Source organism: Hibiscus syriacus, unplaced genomic scaffold (assembly GCF_006381635.1).
Source record: "Hibiscus syriacus cultivar Baekdansim isolate YM2019G1 unplaced genomic scaffold, ASM638163v2 tig00116996_pilon, whole genome shotgun sequence".
Classification (NCBI taxonomy): domain Eukaryota; kingdom Viridiplantae; phylum Streptophyta; class Magnoliopsida; order Malvales; family Malvaceae; genus Hibiscus; species Hibiscus syriacus.
This window is the reverse complement of record NW_024063512.1, coordinates 3018000-3043042: the sequence shown is the minus strand read 5'-3', so window position 1 is coordinate 3043042 and position 25043 is coordinate 3018000. Positions and strand designations below refer to the sequence as shown.

General features: G+C 34.0%; 1 protein-coding gene and 3 pseudogenes across 1 annotated transcript; 1 reads left to right on the top strand and 3 right to left on the bottom strand.

The window, feature by feature from the left end:
* The first annotated feature begins 3114 nt into the window (after positions 1-3114).
* On the top strand, positions 3115-7398 carry LOC120193544 (annotated as a pseudogene).
* Positions 7399-7718: 320 nt separating this feature from the next.
* On the bottom strand, positions 7719-13790 carry LOC120193762 (annotated as a pseudogene).
* Positions 13791-18097: 4307 nt separating this feature from the next.
* LOC120193761 (eukaryotic translation initiation factor 2 subunit alpha homolog) lies at positions 18098-20546 on the bottom strand. The gene is made up of 7 exons (XM_039196199.1): positions 20071-20546; positions 19453-19509; positions 19292-19378; positions 19069-19215; positions 18897-19001; positions 18534-18632; positions 18098-18431 (listed from the first exon to the last, which is right to left on the bottom strand). The coding sequence occupies exons 1-7, from the start codon at positions 20440-20442 to the stop codon at positions 18276-18278; spliced, it is 1023 nt and encodes a 340-aa protein (XP_039052130.1). The 5' UTR covers positions 20443-20546; the 3' UTR covers positions 18098-18275.
* Positions 20547-20707: 161 nt separating this feature from the next.
* On the bottom strand, positions 20708-24352 carry LOC120193628 (annotated as a pseudogene).
* Between the last annotated feature and the right edge of the window lie 691 nt (positions 24353-25043).

Here is a 25043-nt window from a genome sequence, read left to right as displayed (position 1 = left end):
TAGATCGAATTAGAGAAATAATTAATAAAAATAGATCCTGATTGTGCTTTAGAACCAGAGTCATCTGCAACTAATAACAGTGTATCACAATAACAATGACTTGTACAATGATTCAAGGGCATTTAAAAATTTGCTGTCAATGTTGCAGAGACTTGAAGTTAATCGAACCTACTTAGACTCTACAAACAAAAACTAAGAAATCAAGAACAATGAAAAAGGGCGGTATGAGTCTCTAACTGTTACGACTATTTTATTGCACAACGCGGGGTATGTGCCTTTGGGATAACTAAAAAAGATTTGTGATGGGATGGCACACGGTCAGCTAATAGGACAGGTGAGACCCACAAAATTTGTTTCATTGGGGAACTTGTTGAAACCACAAATTTTGAATACCGAGGACTGAGCCATATAGCTCCCAAAGGGGAATTTCCTCTCATTTCGGTTAATTTGGTCATCGAGTCACCGCCACCGACGCTGGTGAGGAAGAAGAATAGCAGATGGAAATTGACCGTCGGAAACTCGATTGGATCCGCATTGGGTGCTTTACTCTTGGTGTCCGTGCTTGTTAAGGTAAGGAAGAAAGCGAGAATGGAGGAGCTGAAGAGGAGAGCATGTGAAGAAGAAGCTCTTCAGGTTTCCAGGGTTGGACATATCAAGGTTCCAATAGCATCAGGTACTCGAACCACGCCTACAATTGAACACGAGTACACACATTTATCCTTCTTAAAATGCCATAATTATTTAATATTTTTTATATATGATTATTTTTTTGTAAGGATAGTTTTATTTGTTTTTAACATAGAAAATAAATCCGATCAAAATAATTTTGACATAATAAAAAATACCTTTAACATTTGGTAGTAGTATAACTATAGTCTCTATTTCTTCTTCTTTTGAGCATATTAACCCTCAATCTTCGTTTTGGGTCGAAAGACTCAACCGAAACAGGTGAAGCGAGATGTTAACGTGGCATGTCCACATCAAAATAGGTGATGACGTGGTATTTTTATTTTCAATGCTGATTGACATTATCTTATAGTAACACTTCAATATTACTGTTAATTTTTTAACGACGGATGACCAAAATAGAACTAAAACGTAAAGTTAAGTATGATTTTTTTTAAAAAATAATAGTTGGATGACTAAAATAGAAACTAACTAATAAGTGAATGACCAAATAAGCAGTTCACCCTAAATTTTATTATTTAATAAATTATATTACATAAATTTATAGGGTAAACTACACACTTAGTCACCCACTAATCTTGCATTTATGTTTTGATCATCCAACTTTTTTTTCTCAAAATCATATTTAACGTTCCGTTTTAATAATTTATCATTAAAAAATAAAATAAAAAACTGTTGACATGATATTATTTTTTCAATAATTATGTAACACTAACTTATCATAACACTTTAACATCACTACTAATTTTCTAATAGTAAATGACCAAAACAAAACTAAAATGTAAATTTTGAAAAAAAATTATATGATCAAAACAAAATCATAAAAATAAATAGATAAGTAAATAATCTACTCAGTTTTGTATTCCATAGTTTGCATTATCTTTATCATATTTTACTTTTTTTTCGTATCTTATATATCATAACTTAATTCAAAATTAAGATTAATAAACCGACTCAGCTTCATTATAGACTGGTCCTATTGGATTTCTACGGGAGTTCTGCTGAGCGACGCCTAAAAAACGGCGTGATCAATTAAACAAGTGACTGGTTAAAATTTAGATCGGTTATGTTATATCATTTAACCGGAAATATTATCTAGAACAATAACATATTAGGTAGCGCTTATATAATGTAATAGGTAGCGCTTATATAATAAAATAGGCATTTAACCGGAAATATTATCAAGTACAATAACAAATTAGGTAGTGCTTATATAATGTAATAGGCATCGTTTATATTAACCTATTTTCTCATAAAACCAATAAATTTAAACTGGTTACATTATAAATTGACCTATTACATTATAAATATCGGTTTCAATGTTTTCGAGATCGATACAATTTTAAATGTATCGACACTTTATGCGTGCAACTCGTTTGTGCTTTATTTTGGAAAAAAGTATCGACACATATTTAAAGAGTGTCGATATTTTTTTACGCGTACTTATTAAAGTACCGATACTTTCAACATAACCGGTAGCGCTTTACCGATTTTGTCATATTTTTACCTATTATATTGTTATGGATCGATACATTTTCATAAAGTATCGACACTTTTTAGGCGCTATAACTTCTTCTTTTTTAAATTACGAAAGTGTCGATACTTATATTAATTTATCGACACTTTCAATATATCTGGTAGCTTTTTACCGGTTTTATTATTTCGAGACTTGTTTTGTCATATTCTTACATGTTATATTGCTATAGATCGATACATTTGTATAAAGTATCGACACTTTATAGGCGCTATAACTTCTTCTCTTTTAAATTCAAAAAGTATCGATACTTATATTAACGTATCGACACTTTCAATATATCCGGTAGCTCTTTACCGGTTTTATCATTTCGTGACCGGTTTTGTCATACTTATACATGTTATATTTTTATAGATCGATACGTTTTTATAAAGTATCGACACTTTATAGGCGTTATTACTTCTTTTCTTTTAAATTCTAAAAAGTGTCGATACTTATTTAAATCTAATCGATACTTTCGATATATCCAGTAGCGGTTTACCGGTTTTATCATAATGAAACTGATTTTATCATATTTTTACATGTTATATTGCTATGGAACGATACATTTTCATTTGTATCGACACAAACCGACAAACTAAGTTTGCCGGTTGCCAAATTTTTTAATATTTTCTTCACGATTTTCACCTACAACATTGTTATTACTCGATATTTCTGATAGTACTAAACCAAATTTATTAAATATATTATAATGTATCTAGTAACGCAGTATATTAACCGTATATTAGTCCGTTTTTCTACAATCCCGGATTTCTACCTTTCGCGCAAAAATATAAAACAGCCAACGATATTTTGTCTCCAGAAAAAGAATCTAAAAGACAAAGCATGCATGCCTCCAAGCAATACCTCTTCTTCAACCTCTCAATTATTCTTCTTTTAGGGTTTGCCTGATTTTCACCCTTCCCCTCTAAAAACACAATTGTTTTCCATGGAAGATTCTATATTAAGTAATCTACGTATCAAATCAGCTACGGCAACTCCACGCCTCAACCTCCCGTCCACAATGTCAGACTCTTCCCTCCATCTCCAAAATCTCCTGTCTCGGACAATGCACATCAACCGGATGCTCAACTCCAACCACAATAGCTCCCCGTCGCGCACAATTTATTCTGATAGGTTCATTCCCAGCAGATCGGGATCCAATTTCGGCCTTTTTGATATCTCAAATTCTCTGACATCAGTTGAAGGAAAAGAAGATGGTTCCGGTACTTATCACAGGCTTCTACGCGCCGCACTTTTTGGGCCTGATACGCCAGACAAGAAGGATCCATTAGCACCTTCGGCTTGCCGTAATATTTTCCGGTACAAGACCGAAACTAAACGAACATTACACTCGCTTTCACCGTTCGGGCTTGATGAATAGGTTCCCGGGATTAGTCATAGCCCCGTTAAGGCTCCCAGGAAAGTTCCCAGGTCACCTTACAAGGTGAGTTTTTTTTAATGGTTTTCACGGTAAATTTGGTTGTTTTTGTTTTTTTTTTGAGGGATTAGTGTTTGTTCTTCTATTTTCGTAGGTTTTGGATGCACCTGCATTACAAGATGGTTTCTATTTGAATTTGGTGGATTGGTCATCTAATAATATGTTGGCCGTGGGGTTGGGGAATTGTGTTTATTTGTAGAATGCTTGTAGTAAGGTTACCAAATTGTGTGATTTGGGGATTGATGATAGTGAGTATTCAGTTGGTTGGGCTCAACGCGGAACTCATCTTGCGATTGGGACTAACAACGGCAAAGTTCGGGTTCAATTTTATTAGTATCTGATGATAAAAACGGTTATGTTGCCAACATGTTCAGTTTGCCTATCTGTGTATGATTTTGCTGTGTTATTTTTAGGCTGTTACTGTTAGATAGTATAATTACGTGATCTGTAATGCCTCGAGTATAACTAAGAATGAAAGCACTAGTTCTTAAGAAGTGCAGTAATGTTCTCAAAGTTGTTTCATAAACAGGGGTGGCAGAATGCATGCGGAGTTTGAAAGCTTTATCTCCCAAAGAAAAGTATTGTTGAATTGTAAAAACAATATGAAGATTGAAGAGTAAATCTTTATGGTCATTCAGTCGATTTAGCTGGCAATTCATAATGTTTATTTTTCTATAGAATTGTTCTTGAATTTACTGGTGCTTTTACATGTTATTTTCCTTTATGTGGTTATATAATAGTTCCTTTATGTGGTTATATAATAGTTGGACTTTATGATGTAGCTTAAAAAACTTTAACATTGTAGTTTACTATTGGAATAAATAAGAGGTAGAGAAAAAGCCTTAATTTTGGTCAAAATCTGCTTCAATGGTCAGATAAGGCATGACCCAAAAGTAAAAGCCTCTATCCATAGTTTATGGATTCTGGCCAGAGGGAAACTAGAAAACTGTTCAATTGTCTTGTCAGATGCAAGCATGGGTACCTTTTATGGTTATGTACAAATTCGCAGGACTTCTGGGCAGTGCGAGATGACTTTTGATAGTTTGGGACTGAATCTTTCTATTTTATTAGTATTTTGAGATCTCATTTTAACTTCCTCATGTAAGGAAAATACATTCTTTAATTGCTTCTAAGAATTTTATTACTTGAAAGTTTAAAACTTAGTCCTTTCCTTGAATATTTGGGCTTTAATAAACTTTGACATAAATCTGTAATTTAATGCTTCTATCATGGTCATGGAAGGTGACAAAATTTTCAGGAGAGAATCTTTCCTCACCAGTTTTCATCAGTCTTATAATTTCTTTTAATATCCGACTTCCTGCATTTTGCTTGTAGGATAATGTAGTTAGTTAATGGCTATCACTTTGTATGTAGATATGGGATGCATCTCGCTGCCAGAGGGTGAGAACAATGGAGGGGCATCGATTACGTGTGGGGGCCTTAGCATGGAGCTCTTCTCTGTTATCTTCTGGTAGTCGTGATAGGAGCATTCTTCAAAGAGATGTACGTGCTCAGGATGATTTTGCTAGTAAACTCTGGTCACAAGTAAGAGGTTAGACTCTTATCACTCATTAGTTTGATTCAAACAATTTTGTTTATGTATTTATAGATATTATTACAATTGGATTTTTCTCTAACACAAGTTTTTCTTATATTTATGTCCTCCAATTTCATAAATGCCTCTTTTTTTTTCATGTTTTATCAAGAATCCGTGCTCTCATGCTAGTCATTTTTTGGGAAATTGCATGTGCTATCCATCATTATTGTGTTCATTCATGGCTCCCGCTAAATGCTCATTTCCTGAATTCTGAGTCTGAATAACTATTGGGCGTTATGTAGGTTTGTGGACTGAAGTGGTCTTATGATAACCGTGAACTGGCATCTGGTGGAAATGACAACAGAGTATGTAAAATTTATTTTGCCTATCTGACTTATTCCAAGGCTTAGTGTGCATTGACTTTAAAATTGATTGAATGGAAAATCTCATCTATATATATAATTTTTCGTTTGGAATCAACATTCCACACAAACTGTCCTGGAATACTGGATCATACTGCTGCTGTCAAAGCAATTGCTTGGTCTCCCCATCTGCACGACCTTCTTGCATCTGGGGGTGGTACAGCTGATCGATGTATTCGATTCTGGAATACAACCACAAACACACAGTTGAGCTGCATGGACACTGGCAGTCGGGTGCTTTTTTTTTGTTCTTATCAGATCAGGTCCCTTAACCATGGCCTTAAATGTACATCAAATGGACTTGTGCATAAAGTTTCTTCCTTGACTGCATTGATATAGGTGATCTCTCTCTAATTTGATTGAATTTTGACATGATGAATGCGTTGTCATCTGCAAGGTGTTCTAAGTAATTATCCTATTAATCTACAATGCAGTAACCTTGTCAATAATGAGAGATTAAGAAAATTTTAATCTACATATCTAATTTTACGTTCCCCTATAAATTCATGGAACATATCCATGGAAAAGATTTATTATTGTAATTAACATAAGACAATTGCAAGTTCCTTTTTGCCTTGGTGGTGCTTCTTAAGACTAGAGTTACAAATTCTAGATGCTTATAATGTCTGCTCTATGCATGGCAGGTATGCAATCTCGTGTGGTCTAAGAATGTTAATGAACTCGTCAGCACTCATGGATATTCCCAAAACCAGATAATTGTTTGAAGATACCCTACGATGTCAAAGGTATAAGAAGTTTAAAAACAGTGTATATATGATCATAATCTCTCATCTACATTTTATCCTCTCAAATTTTATTCTACTAATGCAGTTGGCTACTCTTACGGGCCACACATACAGAGTTATTTATCTTGCAATCTCACCTGATGGACAGGTTTGTACCTTCCCATGCTTTAGACTTACCCTTGGCTTCTACTTCTGTATTACGATAGAAGTATTAAAATATATGAGGAAGTTCTGCAGTTTTATTTCTCTTTATTTATACATCAATGCTCTTCTTGTGTTTAAAATGACCTTTTTTTTTTGCAGACAATAGTTACTGGAGCTGGAAATGAGACGCTAAGGTTTTGGAATGTGTTCCCTTCCCCTAAATCTCAGGTAATGAGACTTGGAGTCCAAGCTATCTGACAAATTTTGTAGTCTTCTTTTCCCAACCAATTAATCCGATTTTAGTTTGAACACCACTCTCATAAATTTACTTTTTGTTTGTGGGGATTGTAAGTTAATAGGGAGCAGAGGGGATAAAGTAATGTAGTTTCGAATTTCGATTTTGTACTGTTAAATGTCTGCTTTTAATTGGAAAGTAAATGCTGCATTATTCCGTGGATTGCCTCTAATCTCATCAAGTTCTTTCAAAATTTTCTTCTTTCTGGTGTGCTACTCAATGGTCTGTAGAAGCAACTCATATATTTGTGGACATGATCTTCTAATGCAGAACACAGATAGCGAAATAGGAGCATCATCTTTGGGAAGAACCACAATTCGCTAAGTCGAAGAAACTATTCTGTAAGCTCGGGGTTTTATCGGATTTTCACATGCCTGTGAGAATTCTCATCCTCTGAAATATCAAATTCAAAGGAATTGCAGCAGGGTCAACAACTAATTCATTGATCCAATTTTCATTTTGATTAATCTATAGAGAGAGTTGTTACATCCCTTTGTAAATTAAAGAGGTCGGGGAGTATGTTAGCTAGCGTAGCACGTTTCTTTGTGTGTGTAAATAAGTTCATCCAAAAGGGTTTCTGTAATACAGAGTAAATTCAAGCTATTTTTCATTTCATATATATATATATATATATATATATTATAATTTAATGATGAAAGGAGTTTTAAATTTTTCTCCAAGAAAATAACGAAATTCATATCATGAGATCTTTTTCTTTCTTTATTTAGAAAAAAAAAAGATATAATTATGACATGATCAACGGAACTAAAGATTTTGAAAATTTTATATGGAAATATAAAAATCTCAAAAAAAAAATTGAAAAGGGAGTTTATTTAACCCAATGCATTCATGCTGAGTCTTTCGCATTCAAATGTTAATATTTGTAATAACAACGTGAGTGCAGGTGTTGAAGCTTCATTGAAAGTGATTAACCAGCAACAAACATTAGTATAAAAGTAGGGTTTTTAGATATTTCTTTTCTCCGGTGGTCCTATACACAGTTCCGTCTCCACCTCCATATTCTCTGTTTGGAGCTCATCCGATAAGCTAGTTGACGATGATTCTCGTGGTCGCATCCCACACTAATAATCATAATGTTACAAAATGTCGCCAAAACAAAATCATATTATCATGTAGGAAAATTAGAGATCAAATACCCTTTCACACAGATTTGCATTTTCTTCCCCAAGGCGCCTCTCCTGAATCAATGCTTGATTAGTTAGTCATCCACATGCAAATTTTTCTGTTAAGCATATTCATATATATAACATAAAAAAAAAGCATGCAAAATGGTTCACCTCTTCCTTTAACCTCTCGATCTGCTCCAAAAATACCTGATTATGCAACACATTAAAATAAATCTTTAACATATTTTCCTTAATATTATATTAACTAGAATTTGTCACACTATATTTTGAGTGGGCGGAAATATTTTATATAAATGTTTATATTTATAAAATTTACTCAACAAATGATCAAAACTAAAATAATAAAAGATTTGTATATAAATTCACTAGTCATACGTTTGTATCATAAGTGGTGGGTTTTAATTGTTATGTTTATGAATTTGGATGTACCTTTCTTTCCCTAATTCTGCATAAGCTTCGTTCCAATTGGTTTTCTAACTGTTGCAGATCTTCAACAGAACATGGTTCTAATCCATGTCCCAGCAGTTTTCTGTTATAAAATTATGAAACATAGAGCTGGCTTACACAAGAAGATGAAGAAAACAGATTCCAAAAATGAACTTGCAGCATAAGGATTTAACCTTTTAGAATTTTCCAGAAATTCGATCTTCTTTGCCATGCTGTGAGCGTCTTCCTTTACATTCTTCATGCCCATGCAAATTCAATCATTACATACTGAATCACAAGACTCAATGCATGCATGTACTTGGGCAAGAATATATATATATATATATATATATAGGGGTGGAGCTATAAACCTGCATATTTTGCCCTACTGATTTGCTGCTGATTCCATAAGCATCCTTCTCCCTCTTTTTGATATCGTTCTATGGTTTTGTTCATGCTGAAAGCATCTCAAAGCAAACACAATAATTACTGCATTATTTAATTTTCACCAGTAATCAAGTAGGATTAGAATTCCTTTGTTTTATGTTGTTCTTCATCTTTTTGTGTTCCTCTTTTAATCTCAATACCACATGTTGCTTAGGCAATTTTGCACCTCCTTAGAAATGACTTCTTTTGGAGAGGAGGAGGAAAATGAGAAGGTGGGATTGTCAAAATTACAAGTAAAACTAAATCGTTTCAACTGTTGTGCACCACTAAAAATTGAAGTTTTGAGTTGTTTTAATACATCTATTAAGTTTTATGATTTTTTATTTAATTATAATTAAATCATGAACTAAAGTTGATGATTAGATAGCTGGATTTAATTTGTACAATATTAATAGAGAAATTAAAGGAGAAAATATAAAAAAGGAAAGGTGTATTAGAAAACATAAAGCAGCTGGAAGGAGAAATTTCAGTAAGTAACAAAGATTCTGGAAGTGATAAAAAATTGAATGGTTTTGCAAACAATTGACTTTAATATCCTAAAATTAATGAGGTAGTAATGTTGTAATCTTGTGTGTTTAGTATCAGATCCATTAGAATTGAATTCGACTAAATTAAAAGAGAATATAAAATGTTTTGAGTTTTTTGACAATATCATTATTGAATGTTCTAAGTTAGTTAATACATCTTTTTACATCTTTAAGTGAGATTTAGGAGCTTAGATTTAGACTAATCATTTATCATAAGCTCCAAGAGTAAGTAAATTTCAAATACTTCTTTACTTAAGTTATTTTAGAAAGCATGATTTTGTTAGATATAATTCTATGATTAATTTTAGCAAATGTGATATGTGTTAGCTGATTTTAATGCACACAATGTTATATTAAATGTGATGAACCCATTCAGTTCTTTATAACATTCAATAGTGCATTTGTATTATAAAAAACATGCTTAAAAATTGTGTATGTTGTGTGAAAAATGAATAAAAACAAAGGAATGTGCATTAAAAATAGTACACAAATATGTGCTTATTGTTCCTCTTAAAATTATTGAATATAATTGATATACCGTAGGATTTGGGTACTTTTTCGTGTGATGTGGGATGATTGAGGCCCGTAGGACCAGGGGTGATATATCGATCGAGTCAAAAAAAAGTTAAGTTATTAGAGTTGACGAGTCCTATTTTATAACTCGAATTTGATTTAAACTTTTTTTGAGTCGAGTCGAGTTAAATTTTTTAGTTTCTGTTTAAATTTAATTGTAAATATTTATGATATTATGATACTATTTGATTCCAATTAAAATGATTTTTTATAACAAATTACAATACATATATATATCTTCAATATTTTTCATATGTTATATACATATATCATACAAAGTCGAGGGACTAGACTCAAACTTGAAAATCGATTCACTAAATACTAAAGCTTTTGAGTTATTCAAGTTGTATTTTATAACTCGGTTTGAATTTGAATTTTTTCGAGTCGAGTTTATGAAATTACAATTCGAAGTTAATTCGAGTCGAGTTTTTCCGAATCGAATCGAGTTTTTTCAAATCGAATAGAGTAAAAAAATCAATTTTTCAATTCGAGTCAAGTTTTGTTCACCTCTACCTAAGACACATTGGAGAGATAAGAGAATGATTGTATATATATATATATATATTTGGTTGTAAAGAATGATTATCCATATATAACACATGTTTAGTATGGTGAAGAATGTTAGCATTGCAACACTTCAATAGGAATATGTTTTGTTGAGGTGAATATAAAGAGATTCAATTATCCGATAATGTAACTAAATTATGATTGATCTTGAATATAAGTATCAATAATCCTTAATAAGAAAACTAAAACTGAGTTGTTATGCTTTGTGAAAGAGTAAAGCATCTTATTGTACCATATGTGAAAATATGAGTAATTGATTTAAGGATAAGTATGCCCTCATGATGTTGAAAGCAATGATTTTAGTAGTATATTTAATATGCTTTGCAATATTTGTGATGTGATTTTTACTTGTAGTAATTGAAACATTCATTGAGCTTTTACCAGGTCACTCTCGTTTTATAAGTTTTATAGAGAAATAGAACTCATGAATGTTGGAGAATTTGGCAAGTGAAATGTACATCTAAGGCCAAGTGTTCAAGGTAATAACCATTTCATAAACTTCTTCTAATAAAATATTGTGGGCTTAATCATTGTTTAATATTTTGAATGTAGTAAGTGGATTTTAGACTGTCATGGAGTGTTAAATTAATATTGATTTGTTGAAATCGATGTTGATGCCCATGCATGATGATTTTGTTATGTGATGTTAATATGATGCATGCTTTCTATGTTTACAAGCATGATTAAAAACTTAATACATTAAATGAAATGTTTTTGTATTATGAATGTAATGAGCATATATAATATAGTGAATAAGACTAATGACGTTTTGGACTAATGTATTGATTTAAAATGCATAAAATAATAATTCTAGTTCTTGACGTGTGTGGAAAATGACTTAAAATTATCATATTGTCTATATTTTGATCTAATGTATTTTTTGTTGTCAAATTCAATATGCAAGTGTATTCTTATGTGATTGATGTATCGATACTATGTTAGGAACATGATTAAGATGTTTGATGAGAACTAAGATTATTTTATATCATTAAAGCTTGAAAGTTTTACATTTTTAACCTATAATATCGATATCGTATGAATGTAATATTGATACTAGACCATGATCACCTATACTCATGGGGAAACATTGATACTACTTGGATAGTATAATACTAAAAGTGTTTCTCGCCTTGTTTTCTTTTTCTTTTAATACCTTGATTTTAAAAATGCAATTGAGGTTTGATTTTAACTCAAATGATTTCGAAATTTTAACATTAGACTTATTTTGATTTTAATCTCACGATTGAATGATAAATTTGAAGGTTTAGATTAAATACCAAAATTATTGAAGGTTTTCATTCTAGTCCTAAAAACTTTGTTTTTATAATTCACTTAGAAATACAACTCCATTTTAATTGAAAATTTTTCTGCTAATATATTAAACACATAAAAAGATAATGGTAGACTTAAACTGGGGTTTTTATATGTTATTCAACCATTGAGTATAAAACGATGATTTGGTTATTTAAACGAGTAAAATATAATTATGTGATGAAATTGGTTACGATGAGATGTATTATATATGTTTTTGTTGATGCTTGTATGATATGGTTTAAAAAAATAGATGCATGAAATAGTTTTTGTTCTGAATCACTTAATGTAATGTCTATAATTAGAGTCAAACCATCCTGAACGGATATTGAATGTCATACTGTTGCAATGTTACAAGTAGTATTACAACGACTGTTCATACAATTGAATGAAAGAGATTCAAAGAATAACACTTGAGAAGTAGACTAAGATTACTTATATAATTCGGTTCAACAACCTATATCTGTGAGATCTTACCTAAAAAATTGAATCCGCTATATAATTCCCAGTGCAATAAGTGATAACAACCTAATGTACCCTACCCTAACCAAACAGATAAGAGTGGCATTACCTGTTAAACAGATAATGGTAACCTAACCTAGAAACTTCATTTATGTTCATATACAATGTATGCCTATTAAACATTAGAAACTATGTAATCCACTGATTGTCTATAAATGTTATAAAAGAATGTGGGAAAGCTGGAAGCTTTCTGCATGGAGCCAAAAACATCTACCTATTTCCATATTGGAAGTAAAAAAGCAAACTTCTGTCTTAGAAATGCCCAAGCTCTTGCTCAGAGGCCCCAACACTCAGCTCCATGCTTATTTTTCATTAATCTTTAAAGCTGTTTTAATGCTAGTTAAGTAAAGGTCAAGGCTAGCTTACTACAAATGACCCAACTCCCAAGCTGTGGTGACTAATAATAATTTCAGTTATATTGTTTACCCCAGACATTAAACCCTAGTTAAAGACCAGGAGAAAATTCTCTCTCTTTCTTCTGTCTCTGGAGACTTATGTTGGTTGAAGGAGGACAGAAATCTGCAAGACTTAAACAGGGAAACCCCATTACCCCACAGATCACAGGATCAACCCCTAAGAATTGATTCTAAAGAGATCAGGAATCTGATTCGGATCCCATGTGGTAGAGATAAAAGCCTGCGATCATCAGTGACTCTTAGAACTTTGCCTACCTGCAGTAGCATTAGCTAATAGCTATGTAGTACATGGGAGGAGAGCGTGCCTCTCTTTAGTTAACATCCATGTTTGGAAATTTATTCATATCTTGTCAGATTTAATTAGCATGAACAAATAAATATCAGAAAGTTAAAAGCAAGATGATGAGAAAATTACGCACCTGGAACTAGAAAACTCGTATAGCTTCCCACGGGGAGAGAAGATGATGAGTGAAACTTCAGCATCGCAGAGAACGGATAACTCAAAGGCCTTTTTAAGCAGACCATTCCTTCGCTTTGAGAAGGTTACTTGCCTGCTTGTTGCATTTTCTATTCTCTTCATCTGGGTTTTCTGTCTCACCATTTTCTCCTACAAGCCAAAACCAAAAATAATGAGTGTTCGTTCCTACAAAGAGAAACCCAGAAAAGAAAATGAATTTATGGTTGAATCCCATGAGATATACTATGTATTTTTGTCAACAACCAAAATACCCCGATTAGGAAAAAAAGGTTTCTAAAAATAGAAAACTTATTACTGGAAGAAAATCTTCAAAAGTTTGAGTTGATGTGCAGGAACAAAGCAAGATTTTTTAGAAAATTTCTCTGGAAAATGAAGAATCGAACAAAAACCCTAGATTTTGCAGATGACATATGACTAGACCAATCACTCACTCCCTTGCTCAAGCTCCTTTAACTCTCTATTTTAGTGGTAAATAAAGATGAAGAAAAAGGATATGATAATAGACAAAGTCAATGGAAGTGAAGAACCTAATCCCTTTCTTCTTTTGGTAAAATTGAAGATAAAAAAAACAGGCACCTCCCAAAAAAAGAAAAACAGAGAATGGATGCCAGAACATGTGATTCCACGACGAAGAGCGATATGGATGCACCGAAAATGTGTGCCCATCGCCTGAACACATGACACCTGTTAAGTTTTACGGACAACATCCACGTCCAGTATCCACCGAAAGGAGCAACAACCAGGCTGTGAGGTGAAAGTAAAGGACACGCGACATTTCTGTCGGTTGCATGAAAATAATTGGACACCATTAAAATGTTCTCTCTCTCTCTACATGTGGGTCCGTACAGGTTGAAAACACGTATGCATGTGTGCGTACGATGAAATAGGGAAGAAACCAATGGGAGATCGCCACGTGGTTCATCGGAGTGATCATCATCTGACTGGGTTTCACGTGGCTGATCCTTGTTTGGTGGTAGGGTTTGCTTTTTGGGAGTAATTGTTTATTGGAGTATCTTTCTTCTTGCGAGATGGGCAAGTGGTGGCGCGCTATTGGATCCTCGATTCTCTAAAAAAGAGAGAATATTTTGTTTAATAAATTTTTATTCCACACTGATTCAAGGGACCACATTGGGGGACAACTTTATATACATAATATCATTATCTTTATTATCTAAGGAAATATCACTTAAAATAAATTATTTAGAAAAATGACATCATGTAAGGTAAAGATATATTTTGATAATTGTATTTGCTTGAAAGATATATTTAGTAGAATACGATTTTGTCTTTCAAGATATATGTTTGTTTTTTCAGGATTAAATTGTAAGAAAATAAAATCTATAGATTAAAACAAAAAAAATTAGAAATTATCATTTTAAGTTAAACATTGAAACATTAAAAGATCATAACTCTGTGTTCATGTGCTCGATTGAGACTTTTTTTCAGATTTAGTATTTATTTTTTTGAGATTTACGTGCTGAAAAGGGGCCAAAAACATTTGTCATTGTTTTCGTCCTGAAAAATATCATATTAACCTTTAATTTAATTTTATTTAGTTTTTTTATCGATAATTTTAAATCTTTAATTCTGTTCTTTTTTAACCCGTCAAACTTAAATTTCGATTTTTCTATACATAAATATCTCATTATTTTTAAGGATTTAATACGTTTAGTTTTTCTACAAATTTCTAAAACTTTTGTTTAAACCACACACGGGGACTAAACTGAAAGAAAATCTGTTAAATATGATACAGAAAGATTAATAAAATGATTTTCAAATAGGCATACTAATAGTTTCATCATCTATTTTTTTAAAGTGCAACAACAACATCCAATACATATTTTGTCAAACTCCGATCCTTGTGAACTTTTAGCTGACATAGAATTTCTGTTGTAGACTTTTCAAGTTGAATAATTTGTTTAGTTATTTCATGCTCACTTCGTAGGGGAGACTGATTTTTGTTCTCAATAGGTGAATTAGAAGAATGATACTTTTTTGACTTACCTTATAAATAATGAGATGTTTTTGTATAAATAAATAAAATTTTAAGTCCATCGGACTAGAAATAAAGAACTCAAAAATTTAAAATTTCTAATAAAAAACTAAAATTCAAAATTAAGGGATAAAACGTCGAGGTGAAAACAGCGACAAGATATCTTCGATCCATTGCCAATGCGTAGATCTTGAAAAATTACACGAATTAAAAAAAAACTACCTCAATCAAATACACAAGCATAAAGCTGTGACCTTTCAAAGTTGTACGATATAATTATATTTAAAACACCAACATTTATTTTTTAAAAAAACTCATCGTTTTCTCTAAAATGATTGGTTTCTGAAAATTCATGTCTTGGTCCTTGTACCTTTAAATTTCTTTCGAATTGATCCTGAAAAAAGATATCACATAAAATAAAAGTATATCCTGTCAAACATATTTTTATCTATAATATGTGACAGCATGTGTGAGGAAATGAGTTTCATTTTCTTAAATAATTTATTTTAAATGCTATTTTCTTAAATAAGTAAAATAATAATATCATTTATGTAAAACCCCAACATTAGGGACATTGACCCTTCAACTTTTGAGGGAATGACGTGGACAACTAATTTGGTGACCTCTAGGTTGATGACAAAGATTGGAGTCTACATTTTGAGATATTTTACAGCTATTTCTCTCTTAAATTGTCTTAATAAATTATTTGTTTTACTTGGAGGCTATGCTTGTTACTTGGGGCTAATAAGATGCTAGACTCCATGATTTTGACAAAGTTTAAAGGGAGGGTACGTGGAAAGCAACTTAAAAAAAATGAATGAATCATGGTTTTGACTTTGGAACTTGGGAATCAATTAGTCCACAAGTTGTTTGGTTACTTGGACTAGAAACAATAACATTGTTGTTAGGGATGAGTATGGATAGCGTTTTTTTTTTTAAATTCGATCGACAAATTACACATTCTACTCGAAATCTAACCCTACCTAAATTTAAGATGGCTTCACACGACCCACTTTTTGAGATAAAATTGCATTTGAATCGACCCGACATAAATATATATATATATATGTTTAGTACTTAAACTTTTATCTTTGTTTTGTTTTGGTACTCAAACTTCATTTTGTTCCAAAATCATACCTAACATTTAGTTTATGTTTCATTTTGGTACCATGTCATTCAAGCCTTAACAATGACGTTGACATGCCAACATAAAGTAATGCCACATCTTTATTGGGAAAAAATAAAAACATGTCACATAACCGGTTCTGTTAATTTTCTAACAACGAAATCAAATTGAAACTTAAACTAAATGTTAGGTATGATTTTGATATAAAATAAAGTTTATGTATTAAAACGGATTAAAAGTAATAGTTTAAGTACGAAACGTGTATTTTACCCTTATAATTATCTGTAAATATATAAGGTGTAATTAGATTTTTTTCCATGTTGGATATTTTCCATCCTAAACCTCAACCCAACCCAACATGACCTAAACTCATAATCTAAAATAGACGTTATACAATTCAAACTCATTAAAACAAAACTTGATGTAACAAGATCAGATCAAATCGGATTTTATCGAATTCGGGTCCCGAGTCCATCCCAACAGGTTGTTGAGAGGTGTAAACCGGTGAAAATGCCGATAAGGCCGAAATTCTAAAATCAAAGGGACAGTGGCAGGTTTTGCCTCTGCCTATGTCTCCTTTCTACTTTTGACAAAAGTCCATTATTGTAACCTCTGGCTTTACAAGTGTTGAGGTTGTCCCTGCAGTAATCAATTCGACTCTGCATGTATATGGGACACCCTCCCATGAGGGAAATGGGCACATTGGTTTTCAGTCGTACCCGAATGAGCACTGAAAACGACCCGACAACAGGTTCTCTAGGCCCTACGGGTTTAATCTTACGACATGCGGTTACTCATGGTTCATGGACCAGTCCCATTTTTCCTTTTTGCTCATAGAGTTGTGTACTACCAATTAGGCTTGAATATGGAATAAAAGCTTTAGACTGATTCTACACAATCCAAATTCATAAAAACATTGTTGAAGGTTGATTCCTAAATGTCATTGATGAAACCTTTAAGGAACTAGGAAGAAAAGGTTTTTTTATTAAAAAAAGAAAGAAAAAGAAATCGTAAGTGTTCATGAACTCAAATTCAAATTCTGAAATCCCATAGTTTAATCTATCATTCTTAATTTCGAAGCTGGGTAAGGAATTTCTAAACCTTTAAACATGGTTAAGGTTCATGTATGTTCCATTCTATTTATTTGATTTTCTCTTCGATTTATTTATATGACTCTATTTTATGATTATATGTTTCAGAGATAAAGAAATTGTTGAAAATTCAAACTAATAAAGTTACAATTCGAGTAAATTTCAAAAAACTCAATAAGATAATCAAGACACATAATAATGTAATATATAGCAAGCTTAAACAATACATCATTAGATTACAAAGTTAAACATAATATACACTTAATCATGATATACTATTATATGATTTATTCGAATTGTAAAATTTAACTCGGTTTGAATTCAAAAAATCAAATGATAAAATGATTTAATTTTTTGGAGTCGAATTGAAATTTACTTATCCCTATTTTAAACCGACAAAATAGACCCTATGTTAACCAGAATTAATTGTTTAGTTAATGATACAATAAATAAATAAAAGATTAAATTAAAACCCTGCAACAGTTTATTTTGTTTGCCATGTATGCTAGCCATATGTAATATCTTTATATATATATATATATATATTAGAATGACAAGTGCATGGAGTTCTTTAAAATGAATATGTTTTCTCTCTCTTTTTAGTCATTTTAACTGTGACATTCAATGTGGCTCTACCCCACGGTAAGCAACGAACTAAACAAGTCCACCTTCAAAGATTTTGAATACTTGAATCAATAGGTAATACATCTGTATACTCTCCATTAAAATCCAATATTAGCAAAATAACTCAACATGACAATAATTTTAAAGAGGTTTTCAATTGCCTGGAAAGGGGGGCCAAAAAAAGTGGTTTGGTAAGAAAAGGGTGACCATCATGTTCATTATCATTGCCACCGCAGAAGCATCATTCCATTATTCCCGGACCTGCATTTTCAACATCAACTTCGCCCATGCCTGTGTCTTCCTCTTCTTCGCTATCTTCATCACCACTTACCTCTTCATTATCATTTCGCAACTTAGCCATGTGCTCGGCAAGCAATTTATCATCTCGTTCGCTCACCTAAATATCAATCCATGTGAGAGACTCCAGAGAAAGATTAATTTTTTTTTCAAACCAAGCAACAAAGACTAATGACAAATCTGAAATAAGATGGAAACTCACTGCTCTAGGTTGTTCCTTGATAACAAGTTTTCCCTTATGATACTCTATAGCTTCGGTGCAAGCTATAATTGCTTTAGTGAGAGTGGCTATACCTTGATCCTGAGCGACAGACAATAAAGAATTACATAACTCAGAAAGGGGAAAAAATGCTAGACAAACGTGCATGCAATGGAATTATCAGCAGATGAATTTGGCATGGGGAAGCAAAAATGACAACTCCAACAGGGGAAACAATCTTGGACGGCATAATACCGTAAAAGTATAGTATGTTCATGCAAACGCTTTCAGATTTCAGAACTAAAAGCTATAGGCTGTAACTTCAAAAACAAGTAAAATAAAGATGAAAAGAGACATTAAGCTAACCTTGTCAAGGGTTTGAGTGGTAAGAACATAAAGTGGCGGTGCAACAAGCTTGATTTTAACAGGGCAATCATCATTCCCAGCTGCCTCAGCTTTGCGCATGGCCTCCTGCAAATTCAAAAAAATAACATCTGTTACCAACAAACAAAGCAGAGGGAATTTCTAAAAATAATACCTTAATGTGAAGAACACCATCAAACTGGAAACATTTCATTTCAATGTCAGCCCGAATCTTCAGAGGTTGTGGAGTCATTCTTCTCCTAATGTTTTTTACCAAAGCATCTTTGACTTCCTCAGTTACAGCAGGAACCACCTCAGTCACCTAAAGAAAGAAACGGTTAGAGATTCAATCCAACTGAAGAAATAACGATGCATGAATCTTACAAATAAAAAATTACCTCCTGTCCATCTGGGCCCGATTTTTTTACTTCGCAGGTGAGGGTGTTCAAGACTGAATCAGGATCAGTCACAATAATTTTGAATGCCTGCAAACATAAATATTAAGGCCATGATACCAGTGTGTAAATAATAAAACACTTTGAAAACAGCAGATTCTTACCTCAAAAGCATGTCCATACTTCCGGTATAGTGGCCAACCAATTTTAATGTACAACTCCTGTAAAAAATAATTCGAATCAGTCCATTGTATGCCGATCAACTGAAGACAGAGATTACTTTCAATACTGGCTACATGTATAGATTATTAGAATAGAATCTTCGCCTTAGCATGAATTTCGCAGACAAAACTATTAGCTTGTCCATATATTTCTAAGAAACAGGGTAAAATGCAATCTGAAAGTGAGCAAAAATTGTGAAAATTTGGACTAAAAGTAGAACGTTTAAAAGGAAATCAGCCAATTTGTTTTTGGTTTATCATGTTTCAGTACGGAAAAGATGCATTCTCCTCATAGACATTAAATAAGAAAATAACTGGAAAGTCTTATTATTCTCAGATAACATTAACCGAACCAAATTTTCAAAGCAAAAACCCATAAAACAATGATCAAAATCCCCTCAATCAACCAAGAACCCAAATTTACTTCCAAATCACAATCCATAAAGCATGGCCAAAAGGATACATATTATGCAAATTTAGAAAACTATTACTATTGTCAACCACTGAGCAATCAAAACAGTGCTCGATTATAAAAATTAAAAAGAAAAATAGATAAATTACCTCCAAATCAATATCCAAAGTCTCGGCCACATGTCGCATAATAGAGTGAACAAGCTTACTCTTATTATACCTTTCTTCACAAGTCTGAATATCTTCTTCGCCAACTCTCCTTTTACTCAAATCAATGTAACCCTTTTCCTTATCGACACGTAGGACCATCACGGGCTCTGTTCTGCCCACTTTGATTAGACTGCTAACGCTACGAATCCGGCGGCGGGAGAGCTCCGAGAACAATATCATACCTTCGATGTTGTTGTACTCCAGGAGAGAAACATAGGCACCCATGTCGGCGATATTTTTCACTTGTATCATCACCGCCATATCCACCTCAGGGTACTTCGCTTCGTACATACGACATTCAAGGTTCGGCATCTTCGTTCAAGTTTTAACTTCCCTTTCTTTGTTCTTTTGGATTTGATTGGTTTTGAGGGATTTGTCTTTGGGGTTAGGGTTTTAAGAAAATTGGCAGGACTGGTGAGACTTGAGAAAGCGAATATAAAAATAACAAGATATTTAATGTGAATAAAACGACGCCGGTACAAGATTCAATTTAAAGCACAATGACAAATAATATAAAAACAAAGTTAAGAGCATTGCGCTCTACTGACTGAGCTAGACGGGCACTTATGAATGTATGCTAATTATGATTTTTGTCCTGATCTTGATTTTTTATCACGCCTAGTGTATCTGCATGACCCAAGCTTCTACATTCAGGTTTCGGGTTTTTGCTTTGAAGGGTATTGTTTGTGCTACCACATTCAAATGATGCAACTATTACTTCTTCTTTTTCTTTTTTTTTAATTTCAGAAAATGATGTCTTCTTCTTTGCTGATTTGGTTCCTTCAGGTTTTTGAACTTCACCGCCTGTTTCAGATATGGGGCATGAGAATGAAGATTGAATTGGAGATTCATCAACCTTTTTGGTTTCAGTCCTGGAAATTATAGCAAGTTTTTCATGGATTCAAGTTGGCATGATACTGGGACAAGATTCACTATACCTACGCTCATATCCGATGGCTGAATCTTTAAGAACCGAAAGCATTGAATTACTTGACCAACAAGCAGCATAATCCAAACGGGGTTTTCTCCAAAAAACCATAAAAAATGAACAAATTAGGCAGGCAGGCTGGAATCCACAGATATGAATATATCTCGATCCTGTAACCCTTGATTGCAGTGGAAAACGAGAATGCCTTCCTCCATCCGCTTGCTTGTACTCACAATCTTCTTTGTCAAGTTTTCTGTATGCATTTGTAGATTAGGTCACCAAAAACTAGCCGACATAGCAATTGCTCCTCAGTTCTTCGAGCTCTCAATCATCACCTCTGCCACCTCATTTTGATGGTCGTAAACCGTCAGAAGATTTCGACTGGACCAAAATGGATAAGACTCTGCTAGATGCTTGAAAACAGCGGATTGATTTGCAATGAAAACCAGGATGTAATCAGCTTCTGGGATATTCATGAATGCCATAATCCTTTTCCTGATACCGGATTGAAATTTGGACTCTTTACCGCCATATAATAGCTAGCTGAGAATACAGGTTTACTGAGTTGTGGGATTTGTCAAAAATGCATATTCCAAGGAAAGTGAGTGCAATGGAGGAGGAGGAGAAGATGATGAAGAAGTAACAGAAGATCCTGGACATCGATTTTCAAGCTGAGAATGAGAGAAAGGGAAAATCTTCTTGTACTCTTTTTCGATATAGTGAATTTTCTCTCTTTCTCCCCGTGGTCTTTTTCCGAAAAGGTTTATCTATGTTAAATCTTAGTGTGTTTTATTTTGCGACTGTTTTACGATCGTTATTATCATGCTTACGTTATTACAATATGTTTTGATTTCTTGTTCTTCTACATTTTGATCTGCTACGGATCATTGAACCAGTTTATTACAAGGCAAAACAATTGAACAACAAAACATTTCTCACGCCAAATATTCATAAATGAAACTTTTGACAAATGGTTTAACTTAAAAGCCTCAACATTTGGACCACTTAATGCTTAACAAGAAGTCAAGAACATCATGTCTTAATCAAAAGAAATAAACATAAACCACAACGAATCACTTGGATTCTTAATTGGCTCATCTCTCACTCAATATCATCACACCCATGTACCTGCATCACATTAAACAGAAAATGTCAATCCTTCCAAACTGATCCTTTTATGCCAAATGATTAATTAATACCTTCCAAGCATCATGACAGTGGCTTGAGGATTAGTCCCAGGCGAGTAGTTGAAGGTGGATCCATCGATGACCCTTAGAGCATTGACACCGAGAACCCTGTAATCAAGATCAACAACCCTACCAACTTGGCAGCCTCCATGATAGTGCCATATAGTCATCACTGTGTCTCTGCAAAACACGTCCAGTGGCATTGAGGGGTTGTAATGCTTAGGCAACAAATTTATAGGGGAAAATTCGGTCATATTCAGAAGTTCTTGCCAAGACACAGAATCCTGTCTGAATCTAGAGAAAGACTCTGATTCAATGATTTTCCCTATGGTTTCAATCCCTTTAACACATCTTTGCAGGTCTAGAGGATCCTTGAAATAATTGAAGGTGACAGATGGGTTATCGTTCGGATCTCGGGTTTGGAGCTCCAAATGGCCTGTTGAAATTGGACCCATGATTTTTTCCAAGATGAATCCACCTTGTAAAGCTATTTGGTCAAGTCTATTCATGTATTCAATAGCTTTGGCAATAGCTTCTGGGGTCCTTTGTTTAGGTGGCACCGTAGATAACTGGCCAATCTGCATAGCAAGGTGAGGGTAATGTACTAAAGTTTAATAGAGCTTTGAAGTACCGAAAAAAGTCTTTAAATGAATGGAACACAAAACTTATTATACCTTAGGTGAGAACATGCCATAAAATGTTGAAGAAGAAGAAAGACTAGAAGTAGTAAAGCTTTCACCACTAGCAGCTTCAATGTAGCTTCCAGAATTTGTAATGCCAACGACTTGGATAAGTGAAACCTCGACTGGAAGAGGGGACGGGACAAAGACAGCGTTCATGGGGTTATCGGACATGCCTTGGCCAACCATGGGTTGGTCTAACACCACCCTGATATTATGCGACTGAAGATGAGCTGCCGGTCCGACCCCACTCAACATCAACAACTGCGGGCTTCCCAGTGCTCCGGCAGATAGAATGATTTCATTTTTAGACCCACGTTTAAGATACGCTCTATGTTGAGCCCCTGTTTCGTCCCAGAAAATCACTCCATGAGCCGTTGGCCTGCTTTTCCCTGTTATTTGAAACCAAGTTCAAGTTACATATCAGATGATAGAGAGAATTTGTGGTGGCTATGAGATAATGTTACCTTTGGTTCTAAACAAGATTCTGTGCACAGTTGCATGCAGGAGGACAGTAAGAGCCCCAGGGTTAGCATACATCAATAAATCAGCTGCTGTGTGCCGGTTCCCTTGTTGATCAAATATTGTTCCACCAACTTTGGTCCCATTAATATGATCAAAGGTGAAGCCATTGAACGGCCTCACCCCAACCTCTAGCAGACCATCTCTCACAGCTGACTGCCATTCCCCCATCGGTGGCTCAAATGCCACAAGATTTTCAACCCATTGGTATGACTCATTCACTAGTCGTCCATCCCACCCTACTCGCCTAAAATTAACAACATAACACATATGCATATGGTGCAAAAACATTGGTAAATAATGTTAATTGGTGCAAACTCGGTACCTGACGTATTCTGGGGCGGCGCGTGTGTAAAACCCTGCATTCAGACAACTTCCGCCGCCCAACACGCGCGCTCGTGCATTAATGACACCGTCTGTGGAGATAAACCGCTGCGATGGGGACCGCTGGGAAAGGTCGGAGAGGGAAGCACCGAAGTTGGCCAATTTAGTGATGTTGGGGTCACCATAGGGGTGTCCACCGCGTTCAAGGAGCAAGACGTTGGCCTGTCGAGATAGTGTGGCAGCTAAGGGGCAGCCGGCAGTCCCACCGCCGACAACTATGTAGTCGTAAAATGACAAGTTTGGTGCTGATGTTGCATTGTGCATGAAAGAGTAGTTTGGTGCTGTTGGGATAGAAACATTGATGCATTAAGCCTGAGTTTTTGCATGAAAATGATAGCTTAATACTAAAAATAAACTTCATATCCAGATTTACTTCAACATTTATATTGGGAATACCTGTTTGAGAGGCAGAAAAGCTATGTAGGAAGAGAAATACAGCAAAGGCAACGTTAACAAGTCTCCCCCACCCAAGACTCATCGTCCCAAAAGAAACACCAGATAAATTCAAATGGTTGAGATATTGCTATGGATATATGTATACCAACAAAAACCAAAACCTGGTCTTGCGTCTTATATATGAAAAACAAGGCCAATCCAGCAACAAGCTCTACGGGAGATAGGTTGAGGGAACAAAGATTATTGAGTTGTGTTTATCGGCCACAAAACCCAAACAAAACTCAAACCAAGTTAAATGTCCAATCTTGTAGGCAAAAGAAGCTTCAGGAAAAGTTCAAGAAATGCATAATATGTGATTCTCCACAGAGCAAACATATTTGCAGGAGAGTTAAACATCTTTTTCCACCCGGAAAAAGAGAAGGCTAGGGCCTAGGACACTCGATGAAGTCCAAGTTGGGTGATTTTCAACTCCATTTTATTTTTTAAACATACGCATATAGAGAGAGAGTTAATTGCACCATACATCCTCAAACAATTACCTCCATCCTAAATCGGTCCCTAAACTTTTGAACATTCTGATTTCATCCTCAAACTATGACTCATATTTTAAATTAATCCCCAAACTTCTGAACGTTCCAAATTCATCCCCAAACTAGGACCAGCCTTCTAAATTAATCCCCAAACTTTTCAACATTCCAATAATATTCCTCTAAATCATTCAAAAGTTTGAGGATGAAATTAGAACATTAAAAAAGTTGGGTATCAATATAGAATAAGGGTCATACTTTGGAGATGAACTTGGAATGCTCAAAAGTT